This window comes from Hyperoodon ampullatus, assembly GCF_949752795.1.
Source record: "Hyperoodon ampullatus genome assembly, chromosome: 13".
Lineage (NCBI taxonomy): Eukaryota > Metazoa > Chordata > Mammalia > Artiodactyla > Ziphiidae > Hyperoodon > Hyperoodon ampullatus.
The window spans coordinates 87,099,881-87,118,319 of record NC_136926.1 but is presented as its reverse complement, the minus strand read 5'-3'; the positions used below and the strand labels follow the sequence as shown (position 1 = coordinate 87,118,319).

Below are 18,439 nucleotides of genomic sequence, written 5' to 3'. Positions count from 1 at the left end.
ATTTCCCTAGCTTTCTATGGTAACAATGGGGGGTGATACTTTAAGCAACAGCCGTGCACACGGCACAGGGAGCCCGCCCGTCCCCAGAGCAGGCAGGCCTCGCTGGTGCACACCAGCGGCACGGCCCTGTCACCCTTCACTCTGTCCCAAGACTAGGCCTGTGGCCCTTTCAGGACTGTTCACTGTGGTGCATAAACTGCTTTGGGTCATCATGAATTTCCTCTCTTCTCCCAAATTCCCACATGTCAGGGGATCCAGGAGCCAAGCAAGGAGATTCTACCATCTTCAGAGGCAGAAAATTTACTTTTGGCCACTCAGAATCCTAAAAAAGTTAATTTTTATTAAGAAAAAAAGAGTGGGGGGGCACCTCTGCCAGCCACTGTGGACATACTTTGATCCCCCAAATATACTACACACTAAAATGTCTCTGCCCCAAGGTGCTGACATGACCCCGAAACAAATACTTTACCAGTGACCTGGAGACTAGCCAAGGCAAATTTAACGATAATTGACTCCTTGAAACCTATACGAAAGGCTTTTTAAAACTAGTTTAACCCTAACATCCTCCTGATGCATTTTAAAAATCCTCATACGCATTTTAAAAATCAGTGAACAAAGTATAGGCTGAAATAATTACCTCTTCCTTTTCATGCAGCATAACATGTGCTTTGAGACTAGCCACTCTGGAGAATTTCTTGTTACACACGGGACAGGTAGGATCCTCCCCATTGTGGGTACATTTGTGAAGTGTCAAGTTGAACTCAACATTAAAGGTTTGGGGGCACTGGTCACATCGATGTGGCTAGGTGGAGAAAAAAGTCGAGAAGCCACTGAAACACAATCTTTCCACAATAAATGTCATTCAAATATTAACAAGCACCATAATCCACAGATAAAGCTTCCTAAGCAACTTCTGAAGTCCTTCTGGACCTGAAGTCAATAAATCCAAAACGGACACAGTAAAGCTCCTTACAGAATTTCTCAAAGGAGTATAAGGAGACACCACATCTATATAGAAAATATTTCTAATAAGAAATGCTGCATATAAACGTATCAGGATGTAGCCGCTATGAAAATAAAAGTGAGACACTTCAACTCACTGGGTGGGGTTCTCTCCCCTCTTTCATGACACCTCCACTGCTGTGAACAAAATCACAAGTAAACTAAGTAACTGTGAAAACTCTCACTAGATTTTAACAGAGTTGCTTATCCCCATCTAAAATTTCCCCCAAATGGAAGGTATTCTGCCCCTTACTAGTAGAAAGATAAAGTAATCACTGGTATTTCTCTTGTAAATATCAAGACCCTAATGGGTCAGTATTTTCAGATTTTTCAGCTTGGGAGAGTTAACGCCAGTGGGTACTGGTGTCCGTACCACATTACCATAGTTACAGCAGCATCATTCTTGCCGAAAGTAAGGCTGGAGTTGGTCAGATCCCGTCCTCCAGAAAAGAGATCCCTGGAGTTTTTCTGGTCTCAGATGGCTCACTAGCTTACATCCTCCTAACCTAGAGAAAAGTCGGCAATCACTCTCTTCACTGTAGTTTTAGCTGCCACTTTCCAACTATCAGGCAGCTCGTTCCATTAGGACACTAACACGCTTGACATATCCCACAGGAGGCACTGCAAGAGAGTTCAAATCCCTATTTAAGAGAGTGCTGCTCCCTGCGGAAGTAAGATCTAAAACATCTCAAATACCTTCTTAAAATGCAAGACCACTTAAAGGTAACACTCCCTGCTGGAGAAAAACACACCAAGATAAGGGAAATTGAAACTACTGAAGAAAGTCGTATTTTAAGATTATTTCTTTGTCCACCCATAAATAACTCCATTAGATTCACCAGACTAGCTCTCACTTTCTCTCATTATCTAATGATGGGTAGAAACACAACTACAACTAAAAAACAAAACATCAAAATATTTATTTACATAATATGGAATGTTCCACAATTTAGGAATAAGAAAAATGTTTACATGTTGATTTTCACAATTCCTCCAGTTTCAACGCTCACATTTCTGACATCCCTTTTTAAAATACATACCTTGTCATTTCGCTCGTGATCCCTCATGTGGCGTTGAAACTGGGACTCTTTTGGAAAAGATAGCAGACAGATTTCACATTTATGGAAGTTTGGAACTTGATAGGCATAATTAGTGTTCTCCGCATTCAATGTTAAAACTCCATCTATAAAATTGCATAAGTATAAACAATAAATACCAGTTGTTATTCTCAGCACATCAATGAAACTAAATTATTTGGTTATTGTTTCGAAACCAAATTATGTCAGATTTATGAGAGATTTCAGAAATGAATGGTACCTTAAATTTTTTTAATGGACATGTTTTTAAGTTAGAAATGAGAAACGTTGAGATGACTGAGACATGGACTACAGGATTCTAACACCTGTGAACAGGATTGTCAGAAACCTGAAACTAAACTCCTGAGGCTTAATACCCACTCAGCGACACACAAAAGCCATCGTGTTTCTTAACCTTGCCTGCCTGCTCAATACTATTTCTAAGTCACAACAAATCACAGAGGCACTTCTCCTCTAAGTCACTTTGAGCGTTCATCAATAACCCAGTTTCTTAAATCACTCAGTAAACAAAACTCTAGTAGAAGTATAAAAGCTGATTCACTAATTCAATCTACCTCTGAAAACTGCTGCAAAGCAAGATAAAGTCAAAAAGGCAAAAACTTTTGTTCTCTCACATAGTTATGGTTTTAGGAAGGTAAAGAATTGCAGTGCTTTGAACAATCCTCAGGTTTTACAGTGTGCTTTCAGTGTACAGTGTGCTTACATTTAGATAAATGGCTATAAACTTAAAAGTATTTTCAAACAAGAATATGCAATAATCACAAAAATTTACCAAGAACGTCATAAAATAAAGATGTCCTAAACGTCTTCAATTCTTGAAAATAATACTCTAAGTCTTATAATTTTGGCACAAATACACAATCCATATTAACTAGACAAAGACAGAAATATGTCACGTACAACTCTTTGTATCCAACTTGACCCCCAAAATATTGGAAATTTGGAAGTTGGGTGAGGGGTTAATTTTAAGACTCAATAAAGCTCAGGAATGTCTTCTATTTCTCAAACGTCCATGTGGTGAACACAGCATTCCAGCATTTTCTCTAGACCTTTACATGCCTGTTCTGAGCAAATGGCCTGCAGTCCCCTGTTTGGCCAACAGTCCTCCTGGTCTACAGAAGAATCTGCTTAAAAGCAAGAGCTGTGAAATTCCAACGATGGGAGGTGGGGTGAAACCATGCTGGAGACAGAGCAGAAGCGGATGGAGAAAGCCGACAAGAGCTCCAAAAAATCCTCCCGGCAGATCCTCCAGTAAAGCGATTCCAGTTTTGAGAAATACTGATGTAATTCAAAAGAGTGTAACTTCATTCAGAAACAAAGTGGATCTACTAAGAGAAAGATACACATAATTTTTATTCTATTTATCCTTAACTCTATCCACATTCAAAGCCCACACATTCAAAATCTCTACACCAAACTGTTAACAAAATGTTGTATGACTCCCCAGGCCCAAATAAAATGATTGCTGGGACCACATTAATTGATATATTATTCCCTTTTGAAAAGTCTGTACTATGGGAAGAAACACTAAAGGTACAAGTAAAATATCTGTTGACAATTGTGTTTTAAGAACTCAGTAGTGTTTTAACCTAAAGCCTGAATGCAATAAGAAAAGAGCCCCTCAACTTAATTTCTAAAACGCAAAATTAAAATGCTATTTCAGGATGTAGAATGAAACAATTTTCATAGCCTCTATGCTGAAACTACTTAATATGTGATCTAAAAAGCAGAATTAATTTCATTTAATTAACTGCAATTGATAGATAAATCCGAGATAAAAAATCGTACATTTAAAACTGAAAAATGATGTCATTTTGCTTATGAATTAAGACTTTTCTAGAAAATAGTTTTATCCTAAGCAGCAAGACTTCGCTCTTTAACAAAGCTCCAAATGTAGTAAAATGAGTTTTTCAGTAGGTCCCTTCCCGCTGTTGATAACATAGTATTAATTTGGTTCAAAGACAAACTTAAAACAACAATTCAAATTACAGTGTAAGTGGGAAGGAAAAAAACAAAACAAAACATGTTTTAGTTTCCACGTTGAGTCTAATTTTAAAGTCCACAGCATCTCTAGACTTTCACTTTGCTTCGCGGCTGTCCCTCTGGGCACTGAGAGAGCAAAGCCTTTCTCCAGGGCTGGGGGGTGCTAACCCCACACTCGGCTTTCTTCCTACTCAGAGCTGGCCCTTTCTGGGAGAGTCCTAGGCCTCAAAACAACCCCAATTAGGCACCAGCTCTTCAAGTTCATGCACATGTCTGGTCCCCAGAGACTTGTTCAGAAAGAGGTCTATGAAATTCACGTATCCTTAGGATGGGCTTCAGGAGATCCACCAACTCCAAGAAAACTACACGCCAACATACATGCGTGTGCACATGTCCACTGTTGGGGGTGGGCGGTCTCTGCAGCCACAGGGCCCCCGGATTTCTAAGGGGCTAGGGATCTAGGTTAAGGTGTGATCAATTCACATCAGTCCTCCTGAGTATGGCTGCATTTTTAAGAGGCAGCTAGAACTTCACGTGAGACGTTGGGCCGCACATATTCCTACCACTTCCCCAGACAGAAGGGGAATGAGCACAGAGCCACCTGCATTTGGCAGTGCTCAAACCTAAGAGCTCATCCAGAACAGTACTTTTCACCTATGTGCTTCTGCCCTCTGAGAGGACGGGGAGGAATCGTCATGAGATCTCAGTGGTGCAAGGAAGCCTCCGGACGTAGGACCCCAGGCAGGACCCAGACTGTCCCCATACACGTCCCCTCACACACACATCCCCTCACACACACGTCCCCTCACACACACGTCCCCTCACACACAGACAGGCCCACCGCTCTCCTCAACTGCTCACCCTTCCTGCCACCAAGAGCTCCACTTCAGCATCAAAATTAAACAAAACCCGGTTTACGAAGATCAGAAATTGAGCACCTTTGCTTCCTTGAGAAAAACTTGAAGACCAGTTTCAAAATCAGTTTAACTCTTTATGTAGAGATTCTAAACAGTATATAATAATAGTTGTGTCTCCACCACCCCAAAATGATAAAGCCTATCACAGAGTTGTGCAGGTGAAACAAGATGACACTTCCTGGTGCTATGGGGACAAAAGCCTATCAACCGTCTCGGAGCACGGCCACCTCTTCAGTACTCGTCCTTGCTACTCAACACCCTACCCATCACTCCAGACCACGCTCTCCCACGGTACCTACCGACAGGCAGGCCTGGCATGTAACAGCGGGGACAAGACGAGCCGGCTTTCAAACTGCTCTTCCCAGAACGGGCCCAGCACATCAGACCAGCCAGCTTATCTGCATGGCAAAGGTCGTCCACATCCCCAGTTGGAAGAACCGAGGTGGATCTCTTCTATACAAAAGACCTACGACGTGACACCAAGTTCCAGCAAAACCTACTGCGTTTATAGCATTCAGGGATTTAACTCAAATTCGCATCTCTCGACTGAAACTCTTAAGCACTGTGCATTTAAGATCTCAGCTACCCGTAAATCTTGAGGAGGCATTTTCAATGTCTAAAGTAACTAAACCCCCAACTTTTAACCTGGTTTTATTTAGTCCTGAAGAAAAATCTTTCCAAACTAGAGCTGCTCTCACCCTCCTCCGCCCTCAGCAGGCACCAGCCTCACTTCCCTCTTTCCGTCCTTCCCTACGCTCCTCCCAGAACCCAGCTCTTTAACCAGCAGCCGCCTGCGCTCCCTCTGTCACCCTCTGACACCACAACGCTCTCTGAAGTCACCAAGCAGGCCTCTGGGAGTTCTGACGGGCATCCCCCCCACTTCACATCGGCACCACCTTGCCTAATCTCCACCATCCTTTCCCCTCATTTCTACTTTTTTTAAAAAATTCCTTTCTCCTTTCTTTTCTCCCATTTTCTACTGCTCTGCCCACATTTGTCAGCATTCAGGTTTTAGCACAGCTGAGCTTTTTTAGGTAAAACTCTGAAGTGAAATGGGCAAAACTAATCCAGGCTGTGAGATATCAGGACAGTGGTTAGTCTTACGAGGGTACTGATCGGAAGGAGCATCGTGGGGATTTCTAGGGTGCTGGTAACATCCCATTTCTTAATCTAAGAAATTATATAAATAATTAGATGAATTATTAATATAACCCATATAATCTGGGTGCTGATTATAGGAGAAAGTTCTTGCTCTGAAAATTCACTGAACTGAACATAATTTCTATTCTTCTCTGTATGTTATATATCAGTAGAAGGTTTACCCTAAAGTAAAGTGCTCTAATATGCAACTTCCCTTTTTATTCCTGTTTTCTCTTCCAGATTGGGGTCAACTAACTAGGGTCTAGCCTCTCCGGTAAGCAGAGTTTCATGGAACTCAGCCACGCTCACTGGTTTACGTATTACTGTGGCGGTTTTGGGTCTGCGACAGCAATTCAAAGTTACAGCAGAAACCTTAACACCCACAAAGTCTAAAACATTTACCATCTGGCGCTACAGAAGAAGCCTGCTACCCCTGTCCCAGAGGGTAAACCGGGGTTCCATACCGGCCAGCCAGCACTACTGCAATCCCTGCAATGTCTGTTACCCTCCAAGCTCCGTGGCACCCCAGGGACGTCCCAGAGTGATAAAGGCATAAAGGGCTGACACATACCATGCTTTACCTTCTACAGTAAATAGCCTTAACATTTACTTAGGCATAATCTCCTTAAAACTAAGACCTTTGTCTCAGTCATGGGAGAGAAAGACTGGACATTCCCCTAAATAATAGTTTTCAGAAAATCAGCACAATGAAGGCAGCTCTCTCTGTATCTCACCATTCTGCCGGATACCTACGTGCTTCACTCCACGTCTTCTTACCCCACCCGCTAAAGGCTTTCTGCCAAGCATTTTCAATAAATGCAACAATGAGCATCAGGGCCTTGGTTTGCTACACAATGATTAGCAACTACATATTTCCTAAAAATGTGCAGAGATAGTGTTTTCTAAGTGTGACAAGCATACCACCAGCAGTCTGTGAGGGGATTTTAGGCAGCACAAGAACTCACAATTTTACTGGCTGTGTATTTATTTTAAAATGTCTTAGTATAAAGTATACTTGAAATTTAGTATGAGGTACTAGCACATGGATAGACATACAGACCAATGGAATAGAACTGAGAGTCCAGAAACAACTTCCATCACGAACTGATTTTTCAACAAGGGGGCCAAGACCATTCACTGAAAGAACAGTCTCTTCAACGAATGGTCCTGGGACAAATGGATATCCACAGGCAAAAGAATGAAGGTGGACCCTCACTCCACACCACACACAAAAAATAGCTCAAAATGGATCAAAGACATCAATTTAAGAACTAAAGCTATAAAACTCTCAGAAGAAGACAAAAGGAAAAAGCTTAATGACTGTGGAGGGGTGATGGTTTCTTAAATATGACACAAAAGAATAAGTAGATAAATTGGACTTCATCAAAACTTAAAACCTTTGTGCATCAAAGGATGCTATCAAGAAAGTAAAAAGACAAGCTACAGAATGGGATAAAATATTTGTAAGTCATATATCTGATAAGGGCCTAGTAACCAGAATATATAAAGAATTCTTACAAAAGCCACAAAAAACAAACAACCCAATTAAAAAATGAACAAAGGATTTGAATAGACATTTCTCCAAAGATATACAAATGGCCAACAAGTAGATGAAAAGATGCTCAGTGTCATTAATCATTACGGAACTGACAAGGTGATTTTAAAATCTAGATGAGGGACTTCCCAGGTGGTCCAGTGGGTAAGACTCCACGCTCCCAACGCAGGGGGCCCTTGTTCGATTGCTGCTCGGGGAACTAGATCCCACATGCATGCTGCAACTAAGAGTTCACATGCCACACCTAAGAAGCCTGCATGCTGCAATTAAAAGATCCCGCATGCCGCAGCTAAGACCCGGCACAGCCTAAATGAATAAATATTTTTTAAAACCTCTCAAATCACATTAAAAAAATTTTAAAAATAAAATCTAGATGAAACTGAGAAGTACCAAAAATTATCAGGATAACCATGAACATGAAAACCAAAGTAGAGGACTTACATTTACACTACTAGATACCAAAACTTGGACTAAAAGCAATTAAGACAATAAGAAATTGAATAGGCAGAAACAAAAACACAATGGAAGAGAACTGAATGCAAAAACAATTCTTCACCTCCATAGTCACCTGATTTACAACAAAGGTGATACTACAGTACGACAAAGGATGATCTTTCCAATAAATAGTGCAGATTAATTAAACATCCACATGTAAAAAGTCTTGACCTTTCCACCAAAAACAAAAATCAATTTGGGTTGGTGTATCAATCTAAAGGTGAGAAGTAAAAAATAAAGCTTCTAGATGAAAACATAGGAAAATGTCGTCATGATTATAATTTTCAAAAATTACTTAAACCGGTCCCAAAAGTACTACGCATAAAGGAAAGGACTGATAAATTGGACAACATTAAGGTTAAAAACTTCTTTCATGGGCTTCCCTGGTGGTGCAGTGGTTGAGAGTCCACCTGCCAATGCAGGGGACACGGGTTTGTGCCCCGGTCCGGGAAGATCCCACATGCCGCTGAGCGGCTGGGCCCGTGAGCCATGGCCACTGAGCCTGCGCGTCCGGAGCCTGTGCTCCGCAACGGGAGAGGCCACAGCAGTGAGAGGCCCGCGTACCACAAAAAAAAAAAAAAAAAAAAAAACTTCTTTCAGGAAAAGATTATCCTTGAGAGAGTGAACACGAAAGTACAAAGAACTCATGTGCAGTATACATAAGGAACTCCTATGGATCAATAATAAAAATACATGTTAACTCTTCACCAAAAATATATAGATGACAAGCATATGAAAAGATGCTCAACATCATAAGTCATAAAGGAAATGCAAATTAAAACAATGAGATACCCAATAACACACACCTATTAGAAGGGCTAAAAATCCAAAATAATCAATAATACCAAATGCTGACAAGGATGTAGAACAACAGGAACTCCCATTCATTGCTTGTGAGAACACAAAACGGTGCAGCCACTGTGGAGAAGTATTAGCTGTGGCAATCATTAAATGGAGCAAAGTAGGAGCCGGCCCCTGTAGAAAAAACAGGAACTCCAATTCTCCGAAACCCCAGAGCCAGCTATTAACTGCTATCACCTACTACCTTTAACTGCCTCGCTAGTATGCATTAGTGTCTGACCCACAGACAACTGAGGTTTTGAATTCAGTTAAAGAATTGAGGTATTAAGAGAGCACAGTCTGTTCCTGCAGTTTATTAGATTACATACATTTTTCATTTTAACCCAGAAAAGCAACAGGTTTCACGTTTGCTGAGAGAAATGCTAGAGGAAGGCACCTCGGAGCCCCAGCTCCCTCCCTCCCTCCTTCCCAGCAGAGTGACCTCAGCCTTGACCACACAGTGGAATCTCCTGTGAGCTTTAAAAGCCATGATGCCTGGATCCCACCACAGGCTCGGATGTCACTGGATGAGGCCGGGTCATCAAGAGCTTTAAAAGCTCCCCACATGACTCCATAATGCGCTCCAAGGGTGAACACCACCACCCGAGGTCTTGCTGCGATATTTCACGTGAGAGAGTTCTACCACAAAAAAGAAGTTTGAAAAATATTGCTAATTCCTTGAGCACTGTCTTTGCATATGGAGACAATGTAAAAACGCTGATATACATTAAGCATTTTAAAACTGCTGAATTGACTCTATCTAATGAAGAATTAGGTTTACTATGGTTTTCCCAGGCTAGGTTTATGTCAAAGACCAAGATTTTGAACCCATGTTAACTCACTACTTGATTCCAGGATCTTAAAATCTTCAGATTTTGTGTCTTATCTAATCACACTTTCTTCAAAATACTAAATACTCCAAGTTTCTGTCTACCTAAAAAGTTCGATTATGGAGAGTACAGGTTGCTCCTTTCTGAAGAAATCTTTTCATCCTTCAATACCTGATACTGATAGAGAGTAATTATTTTAAGCAGAATCTATCTCCCCTTAACTGTTACCCACCAACGACACCTAGTCTTGCCAGGGAAGCAGAGGCCCCTTAAAGCCTCAGAGCACGTCCCCTACTGCCCGGTAAGAAGTCCAAGCTCTACCTCTGTTAGCTACGCTAGCAGTCTCCTCCCCCTGAAGGAAGGATACAGAGTTACTGAATTCATCAGAGAACATCTAAAATGGCCTGAATTGGTAATCTGAGCAAGAAAGGAATTGTTTATTCGTTTGGCTCAAGGTCTGCCTGTCTCAGCTCTCTGGAAATGAAGTATTAACAAATATCCCTTCAACAGAAAACAGAAACTTAGCAGGCCAACTACAGGTTCAAGCTAGGGAGAAAAGATTTGCACCATTCTATTGGAAAAACAGAAGCCATAGAAGATCCCAAAATGTAGTTTCCATCCAGATCACATTACGGCTTATTAAGAGTAAACTAAAATAACAATGATAAAAAAAATCCTATCTCACTCATCTTTATATTCCCAGGACAGTGCACAAAGGCAAGTGCTCAACAAACACTCCCCCATCAATTTATATAATAGATGAGGCTTACTTCTTTACTTATGTCCTAAAGTTAATTATTACTTTAAGACACGCTTTTATGCTACTGACAAGGGATTAATCTCCAAAATATACAAACAGCTCATACAGCTTAATATCAAAAAAACCTACAACCCAATCAAAAAATGGTCAGAAAACCTAAATAGACATTTCTCCAAAGAAGACATAGAGATAGCCAACAGGCACATGAAAAGATGCTCAGGGCTTCCCTGGTGGCGCAGCGGTCGAGAGTCCGCCTGCCGATGCAGGGGACACGGGTTCATGCCCCGGTCTGGGAGGATCCCACATGCCGCGGAGCGGCTGGGCCCGTGAGCCATGGCCGCTGAGCTTGCACGTCCGGAGCCTGTGCTCTGCAACGGGAGAGGCCACAACAGTGAGAGGCCCACATACCGAAAAAAAAAAAAAAAGATGCTCAATATCACTAATGATTAGAGAAATGCAAATCGAAACTACAATGAGGTATCACCTCACACCAGTCAGAACGGCCATCATCAAGGAAGTCTACAAATAACAAATGCTGGAGAGGGTGTGGAGAAAAGGGAACCCTCCTACACTGCTGCTGGGAATGTAAATTGATACAGCCACTATGGAGAACAGTATGGACGTTACTTAGAAAACTAAAAATAGAGTTGCTGTATGATCCTGCAATCCCACTTCTGGGCATGTATCCGGAGAAACTCTAATTCGAAAAGATACATTCACCCCAATGTTCACAGCAGTTCTATTTACAATAGCCAGGACATGGAAGCAACCTAAATGTCCATCAACAGAGGAATGGATAAAGAAGATGTGGTACATATATACAACGGAATAGTACTCAGCCACAAAGAAAAAAAGAATGAAAGAATGTCATCTGCAGCAACGTGGACGGACCAAGAGATTATCATACTAAGTGAAGTAAGTTAGAGAAAGACAAATATCACATGATATCATTTATATGTAGAATCTAAAAAAAAAAAATGACACAAATGAACTCATTTACAAAACAGAAATAGACTCACAGACATAGAAAACAAACTTATGGTTACCAAAGGGGACTGGGGTGAGGGTGAGGGATAAACTAGGAGTTTGAGATGAACATATTCACAGGACTATACATAAAACAGATAAACAACAAGGACCTACTGTACGGCACAGGGAACTCCACTCGTTATCTTATAATAACCTATAATGGAAAAGAATCTGGAAAAGAATATATGTGTATGTATAATAATCACTTTGCTAAGTTGCATTAAAAAAAAAAAAAGGAAATGTTTTTGAGCAGGCCTCCCCTCCTCATTTCTGGAGGTTTCAGTTTTGACATCATTTTCCTTGGGAAGCCTAGACCACCAGTGACTGTTATCTGTTGCCATAAACAGTGTTCCCGCTGTCAGAGGACACACACTGTCCTGAGACCCAAGGCAGAGACCTCGTCTCTCTTCTTAAACCCTGCACCCTCAGCCCCTAGCACAGTGCCCACCTACGACAAGAAGTGCTTCAAAATGCTTGCTGAATAAATGAATTAACCCACATGTAGGGTTTTATAGTTATGAGGGCAGAGCAATGCAATGGACCCTTTGGACTCAAAGGCAGATTCAAATCCAACTCTGACACTTACTAGCTGGGTAGACCTTCCATGTCACTTAAGCTCTCTGAGCCTCATTTCCCCTATAAAAATATAGAGGAAATATAGGTGTTGTGTAAAAATCCCCACCTGCTACCTTCCATGTTTTTCTTAGAATAAAATTCATGAGTGACACAGAAAGACAAGCAAAATAATTTCAGATTATGAGAAACATTAAAATCGTAATTAAAATCGTAAACTGTTACAGCAACAGTCCCCAAACCTTTTGGTTTCAGAACCCCTTTATATTCTTAAACATCACTGAGGACCCCAAAGACCTTAACTTTCTATAGGTTATACCTATTGACAACGGCCCTATTAGAAATTAAAACTGAGCAACTTTCAAAACACTTATTCACTGAAAAATAAATCTATTACATGTTAACATAAATACATATTTTTGTGTAAAACATACTCTCCAAAAAAATAGTTAAGAGGAGTTTTCACTTTTGTACATCTTTTTCAAGGTCTCCTTTAGCAGAAGACAGGTGGATGCTCATATCTGCTTCTGCTTTCTCTCTGTTGCAATATGTTGTTTTGAGTGAAATACATGAATGTAGCGCAGCCTCACAGGATTGGGTGTCGCCACCATGGCTCCTGCTAAAGAGTCAGCAGTTTCACCCCTAATGGCCTGTGTATGATTAGTGCAATTGTTAACCAAGTGAAAAAGCCCAACGGACTTAGTATCACTCCAAGAATATTTACCTTGCAGATGCCTGAAACTGTCTCCAGAACTCCCAGGGGTCCATGAACCAACTCTGAGAACCACTGTGTTAGTGAATGACTGGTGTAAGGCAGGGAAAGCAACTTTCAGAAAGGTCTGAGGAAGGAGGCCTCTCTCAGGAAGCTGAAGCCCAGAATGAGCAAGGGGTGGATTCTCAGAATAGGGAACAGCAAAGGCCCTGAGGCAGAAACAAACGTGGCCTCGTCCAGGAGCTAAGGACTGAGGGCAAGGAAAGGGAAAGGAGAGTCAGACGAAGGCCAGATCAAGCAGATCCTGCAAGGAGTGGGGCTGTAAGTTAAAGGGATGAAGGATCCTTTGGATAGTTCTAACCAGGGTGTGGCCATCTTATTTACATTGGAAAGAGATGCCTCAGGCTGACAGGTGATGGAGACCAGCAGAGACCAGTCAGAAGGCTCCCACGGAGGCCCGCCTCGCAGTCACACTGGAGAGGGAGGGAGTAGTGACGACTGAAAACACGCCTCTGCGGGAGAAGCTACAAAATTATGCAATGCCTTGGGCAGTAAGGGACAGAAGTAGTTTTCCGTTTGGGACCTGAAAAAGCAGGTGAACGTGATGCCATGGCTCAGGCGGGAAAGACTGGGGGAAGAAGAGGTCCCAGCCGTATTCCAGTGTAAAGTTCACATTCTTCCTCTACCCTAAGCCTTTTCCAAGTGACTAAGAACTGGGGGACACTGCACTTTACGTTATTTTTTGCATAAATCATATTAACGAAAAAAAAATTAACACTGACCAAAATAAGGCCCGATCAGGGAGCAAGGCCTTTAAGACCTCCTTCCAGACACCATCAGCCACTAACGAGAACTCTGAGCAGCCACTAGCCAACTACAAACGTGCACACCTGGACTGTTCTCCAGCGACACCTCTCCCGACAACGCCGCTAAGCTTACACCTAGTCTCTCCCCCTCTCTTCCCAAACGCCGCAGAGGCAAAATGGAACGGACGCAACGGCCTTCCTTTCCAGACACGACCTCTTTCTCTTCCGAAACCCGGAGCGAGCGCCCGCCCGCCTGGGTCCCGAGCCTCAGGGGAGGGTGACGCTGGGCCATCGAGCCCGGGGCCGGAAGACGGTGCACCTGGACACGAGCCCCGCACGGTCTCGGCCCACGTGTCACCGCGGGGGGACCGGCTCCCGAGCCCCCCGCGGGCGCCCCCCCGGGGCCGCGGCAGCTCGCGGTCGGACCGGGCCCGCCACCCCCGGGGACGCACACCGGGCCGGCGCCTTCTCGTCAGAAAGGCCTCCCACGACCTGCGGCAGCCGGGCCGGGAGGGCGGCGGGCGGGGGAGAGGGAGGAAGGTGGCGGGCGGGGAAGCGAGAGGAAGGTGGCGGGCGGGGGAGCGGGAGGAAGACGCCGAGGACGGGGGAGGAGGACGGAGTGTGGAGGGGGGAGGAGGAACGGGGGGGGAGGGAAAGAGAGAGGAGAGAGAGGAGAGGAGGGCGGCGGCGCGCGCCTCGCCCCCGGCCCCGCCGCCCGCCCGCGCGGCCCAGGAAAGTAGGCCCAGCCCGGCGGAGGGGCCGGCCGCGCCGCGCCGGTATCATTCCGCCCGCACCCTGCGACCCGGCAGTCGGGCGGCGGCGGCGGTGGCGACGGTGGTGGTGGCGGCGGCGGCGGCGGCGGGGCACCCACCCCGGCCCGAGCCCGGCCCCCGGACCCCGACCCCAGCCCGCTCCGCCGCCCCCGGCCCGGCCCGCTCCCGGCGCCCTCTGCGCCGCATCGGGGGACTATATTCGCGCGGAGCGGCACAGCGCGGCCGGGCCGGGGCCGCTTACCGGAGTCGCCGCGCGCCTTGCTCTCCTTGGGCTTCGGGGGGCGGCCCCGCGGCATCGTCGGCGGCGGCGGCGGCGGCGGCGGCCCACCCCTCGGCTGCACACACACTCACACACATACACTCGGCGGAGCGCGCACGCGCGGGGACCGGGCGCGGGTGCGCGGCGCGCACCCGGCCGAGCGGCGGAGGCGGGCGGAGCGGCTCGAGCGGCCGCCGAGCCCCGGCCGAGCGCCCGCCGGCCTCACGGGGGGGAAGACGCCCAAGCGAGCGAACGGGAGAGCTCGAACCGCGCCAACTTCGGCGGGTTCCATGGCCCGGCGGGCCGTGTTAGGGGCGTTGGGCGCGGGCGCGCGGTGGGGGCGGGGAGCGGCGCCGTGCGCATGCGCGGTCGGCCGTTCGGGCCTGGGCGGACGGAGGGCGAGGGGCGGTGGTCACCTAGCGGCGGGACCTCCTGAGGCGTTGGGCAGCCGAAGTCAACGCAGCCGGTAAGGCCGCCGGGAAAGTAAGTAGGAAAGGTGTCCTTGTAACGGGCAGAGGTGGTGAGAAGGAGCTTTCCAGGCGGAGGCAGGTAAAAGAAACCACCCAGCCACGGGTCCTTCCTGTGCCTCGTGCGTAGTCTGCGTCCTGTGTGTGTCTACGCTCGTGTCATTCCAGGAAAACTGAGCGCTCCATCTCCCCGCGTTGCTTCCGGAAGGCCTTTGAGAGCATCCCTGTGAAAACCACAGGGGCAAAACGACTGGGAGCCTGCATTTACCCAAAACATCGACCTGGGGCTGAGGAGGACCCACCCAGAAGTCACTTATGTTCCTATCCTCTGATGTAATGCATTCAAATTTACAATTTCAAATGTGTCCATCTGGGTTCTGTTGTTGTTGTTGCCCATACTGACTTAACCCAAAACCCGAACAGGAGCATGACGGCAGAGTGCCAGGTGAGGTCAAGCAAAGCCGAAAGAAAGTAGTCTAACATCGCCTTAGTATCCTCAGAAAACTTAATGCAAAGCCATAAATAATGACCACCAACTACACGCAGGGTATTATGAGGAAATACAAAGGTTAACAAGACAATCTGTCCCCCCGAAAAACCTGGAACCATGGGGCAAGAAACAAAACTAGTCAAGAATCCACAGAGAACCTTGAGAAGGACGAGGTTAATTATAGTTAGAAAAATAAATACAAAAGACCCCTTTCTTAACTGAAACTTAGTAAGTGGTTGGGTGCTAACAGATGGTAAAGGGCTTTCTACGTGGAGGCAACAGGGTAAAGAAGGAAAAACTAAAATGAAGAGTCTTATCTGTTAGGGGCTTTGTATACATCCAATTCCTGAAAAAACTAAACACGCTCAGGTTATTCAACCTCCCAACATCAGGCAGCCAGTGAATGGCAAATGGGATTTAGCAATTGACATTTCCTGTTCTTCTTAGTATGTGCTAGTGCCTTACGTAAAATACTTCTCATCCATACAACATTCCTTCAAGGTACTCTTACGAATGAGATTCAGAGAGGTTAAGTAATTTGCTTAAGGCTACATAGCCTGTAAGCAAATCCAAGACCCAAACCAAATCTGCTTACCTGTTAATCCCAAGATCCTAGTTGCATCAAAGCAGAAGTCTACATTAAGTTTAGACAAAATCTGACAGTACTACCATATGCATGTTAGGGCTGGAGTACCTTGTAAGGCTGAGAAAATAGATTGGAGGCAGATAATAAGAATCCTTGGTCATTTATAAATCAATTTGGATGATGGTGATGTGTTTGTGAGTGCATACCCTATTTTGTTCTGAAAAGGATTTGAAGCAATTTATATCGGGAAAAACAGGAGGAAATCAGGACAATGGAAAAAATAGAAAAAGTGAGTAAGCACCCAAACTAATAAAATCCTTATAAAAGGCAAATAGAAAATCAAACTCCAGGTTTCTTAGCCCAAGCAGAAAAGTAGACATGATTAGTTACAAGATTCTCACTTTATCCATGAAAGAGAGCTGCACCTCTATCACTGTGCCCCCTATGTAGTTTCACAGGTTTCTTTCTTCACCATACATGCACACCTACACATATCTGCGAGACACCTTTACTTCTTCCCTTCTGATTTGGATGACTTTTATTTCTTTTTCTTGCCTAATTGTTCTAGCTAGGACTTTCCAGTGCAATGCTGAATAGAAGTGGTGAGAGTGGGCACCCTTGTCTTGTACCTAGTCATAGTGGGAAAGCTTTGAACATTTCACCATGAGTAAGATGTTAGCTGTGGTTTTGTCATATATGGCCTTTATTTTGTTGAGGTACATTCTTTCTCTACACAATTTGTTGAGAGTTTCTATCACGAAAGGATGTTGAATCTTGTGAAGTGCATTTTGTGCATCCATGGAAATGAACATATGATTTTTATCTATTAATGTGGTATATCACGTTTATTGTTTTTCATTGCTTCCCAGGAATAATTCTACTTGATCAGGGTGTATGAGCCTCTTAATGTGCTGTTGAAATCAGTTTGCTGATATTTTGTTGAAAATGTTTGCATCCATGTTTATGAGAGGTATTGGCCTATAGTTTTCTTTTTTTGCTGTGTTTTTTTTTTTTTTTTTTTTTTGCAGTATGTGGGCCTCTCACTGTTGTGGCCTCTCCCGTTGCAGAGCAACGGGCTCCGGACGCGCAGGCTCAGCGGCCATGGCTCACGGGCCCAGCAGCTCTGTGGCATGTGGGATCCTCCCAGACCGGGGCATGAACCCGTGTCCCCTGCATCGGCAGGCGGACTCTCAACCACTGCGCCACCAGGGAAGCCCCTGCTGTGTCTTTATCTGGCTTCGGTATCCGGATAATTCTGGCCTTGTAAAATGAGTTTGGGAGTGTTCCTCTCTTCAGTTTTTGAAAGGGTTTGAGAAGGATTGGTGTTAATTCTTCTTTAAATGTTTGGTGGAATTTACTGGTGAAACCATCTAGTCTTGGGCTTTTCTTTGGTGGGAGGTTTTTGATTACTGTTTCAATCTCCTTACTCATTATTGGCTTATCTAAATTTTCTCTTCATGATTCAGCCTTGGTAGGTTGTATATAGGTTGGTTTTCTATACTCACCCTCCTGGGTGTGTCAGAGGGTTCCATGGAGGACTGCTTTTCCTCCTTTTCATTTTGAAGTTGATAACTGTATCAGACATTTAAAAAGGGGGCATAAAACATATCCTCCCCAGAATCACCACAGGGCACAGCTAGAAAACAGGACCAACACCTCAGAAGCTCCACATGGGATCCTGACTGAAAATGTCCTCCCCCTAGAGATACGTGCTCTCCTGATACTATAATAATCATCCCCTGGCCTTTATGGTTGTACAGTCTATTTAGATGTCTTTAAATAAATGAAGTATTCGTCAGTTGGCCCAGCTTTGGAACTTTTTCTTAAAGTTCTTCCAAATTCTGCTTCTTGCTTCTTTGCTCAATATTGAGTTCCCTGTGCTATACAGCAGGTTCTTATTAGTTACGTATTTTATATATAGTAGTGCATATATGTCAGTCCCAATCTCCCAATTTATCCCTTCCCCCCATCCCCTGGTAACCATAAGTTTGTTATTTACGTCTGTGACTCTACTTCTGCTTTGTAAATAAGTTCATTTGTGCCTTTTAGGTTCCACATGTAACTTATATAGTATGATATTTGTCTTTCTGTGTCTGACTTCCTTCACTCAGTATGGCAATCTCTA

At 44.5% G+C, this 18,439-nt stretch overlaps 1 protein-coding gene across 1 annotated transcript in view; it reads right to left on the bottom strand.

Moving 5' to 3' along the window:
• ZNF236 (zinc finger protein 236) overlaps window positions 1–14,808 on the bottom strand; it is a gene marked incomplete at its 5' end in the record, with an annotated part of 93,202 nt that extends 78,394 nt beyond the window's left edge. The window contains 3 exons of the mRNA XM_079717309.1: window positions 638–802; window positions 2,043–2,185; window positions 14,754–14,808. Of these exons, the coding sequence (XP_079573435.1) occupies window positions 638–802; window positions 2,043–2,185; window positions 14,754–14,808 (363 nt within the window). The remainder of the gene's footprint in view (window positions 1–637; window positions 803–2,042; window positions 2,186–14,753) is intronic.
• Window positions 14,809–18,439: the final 3,631 nt, after the last annotated feature.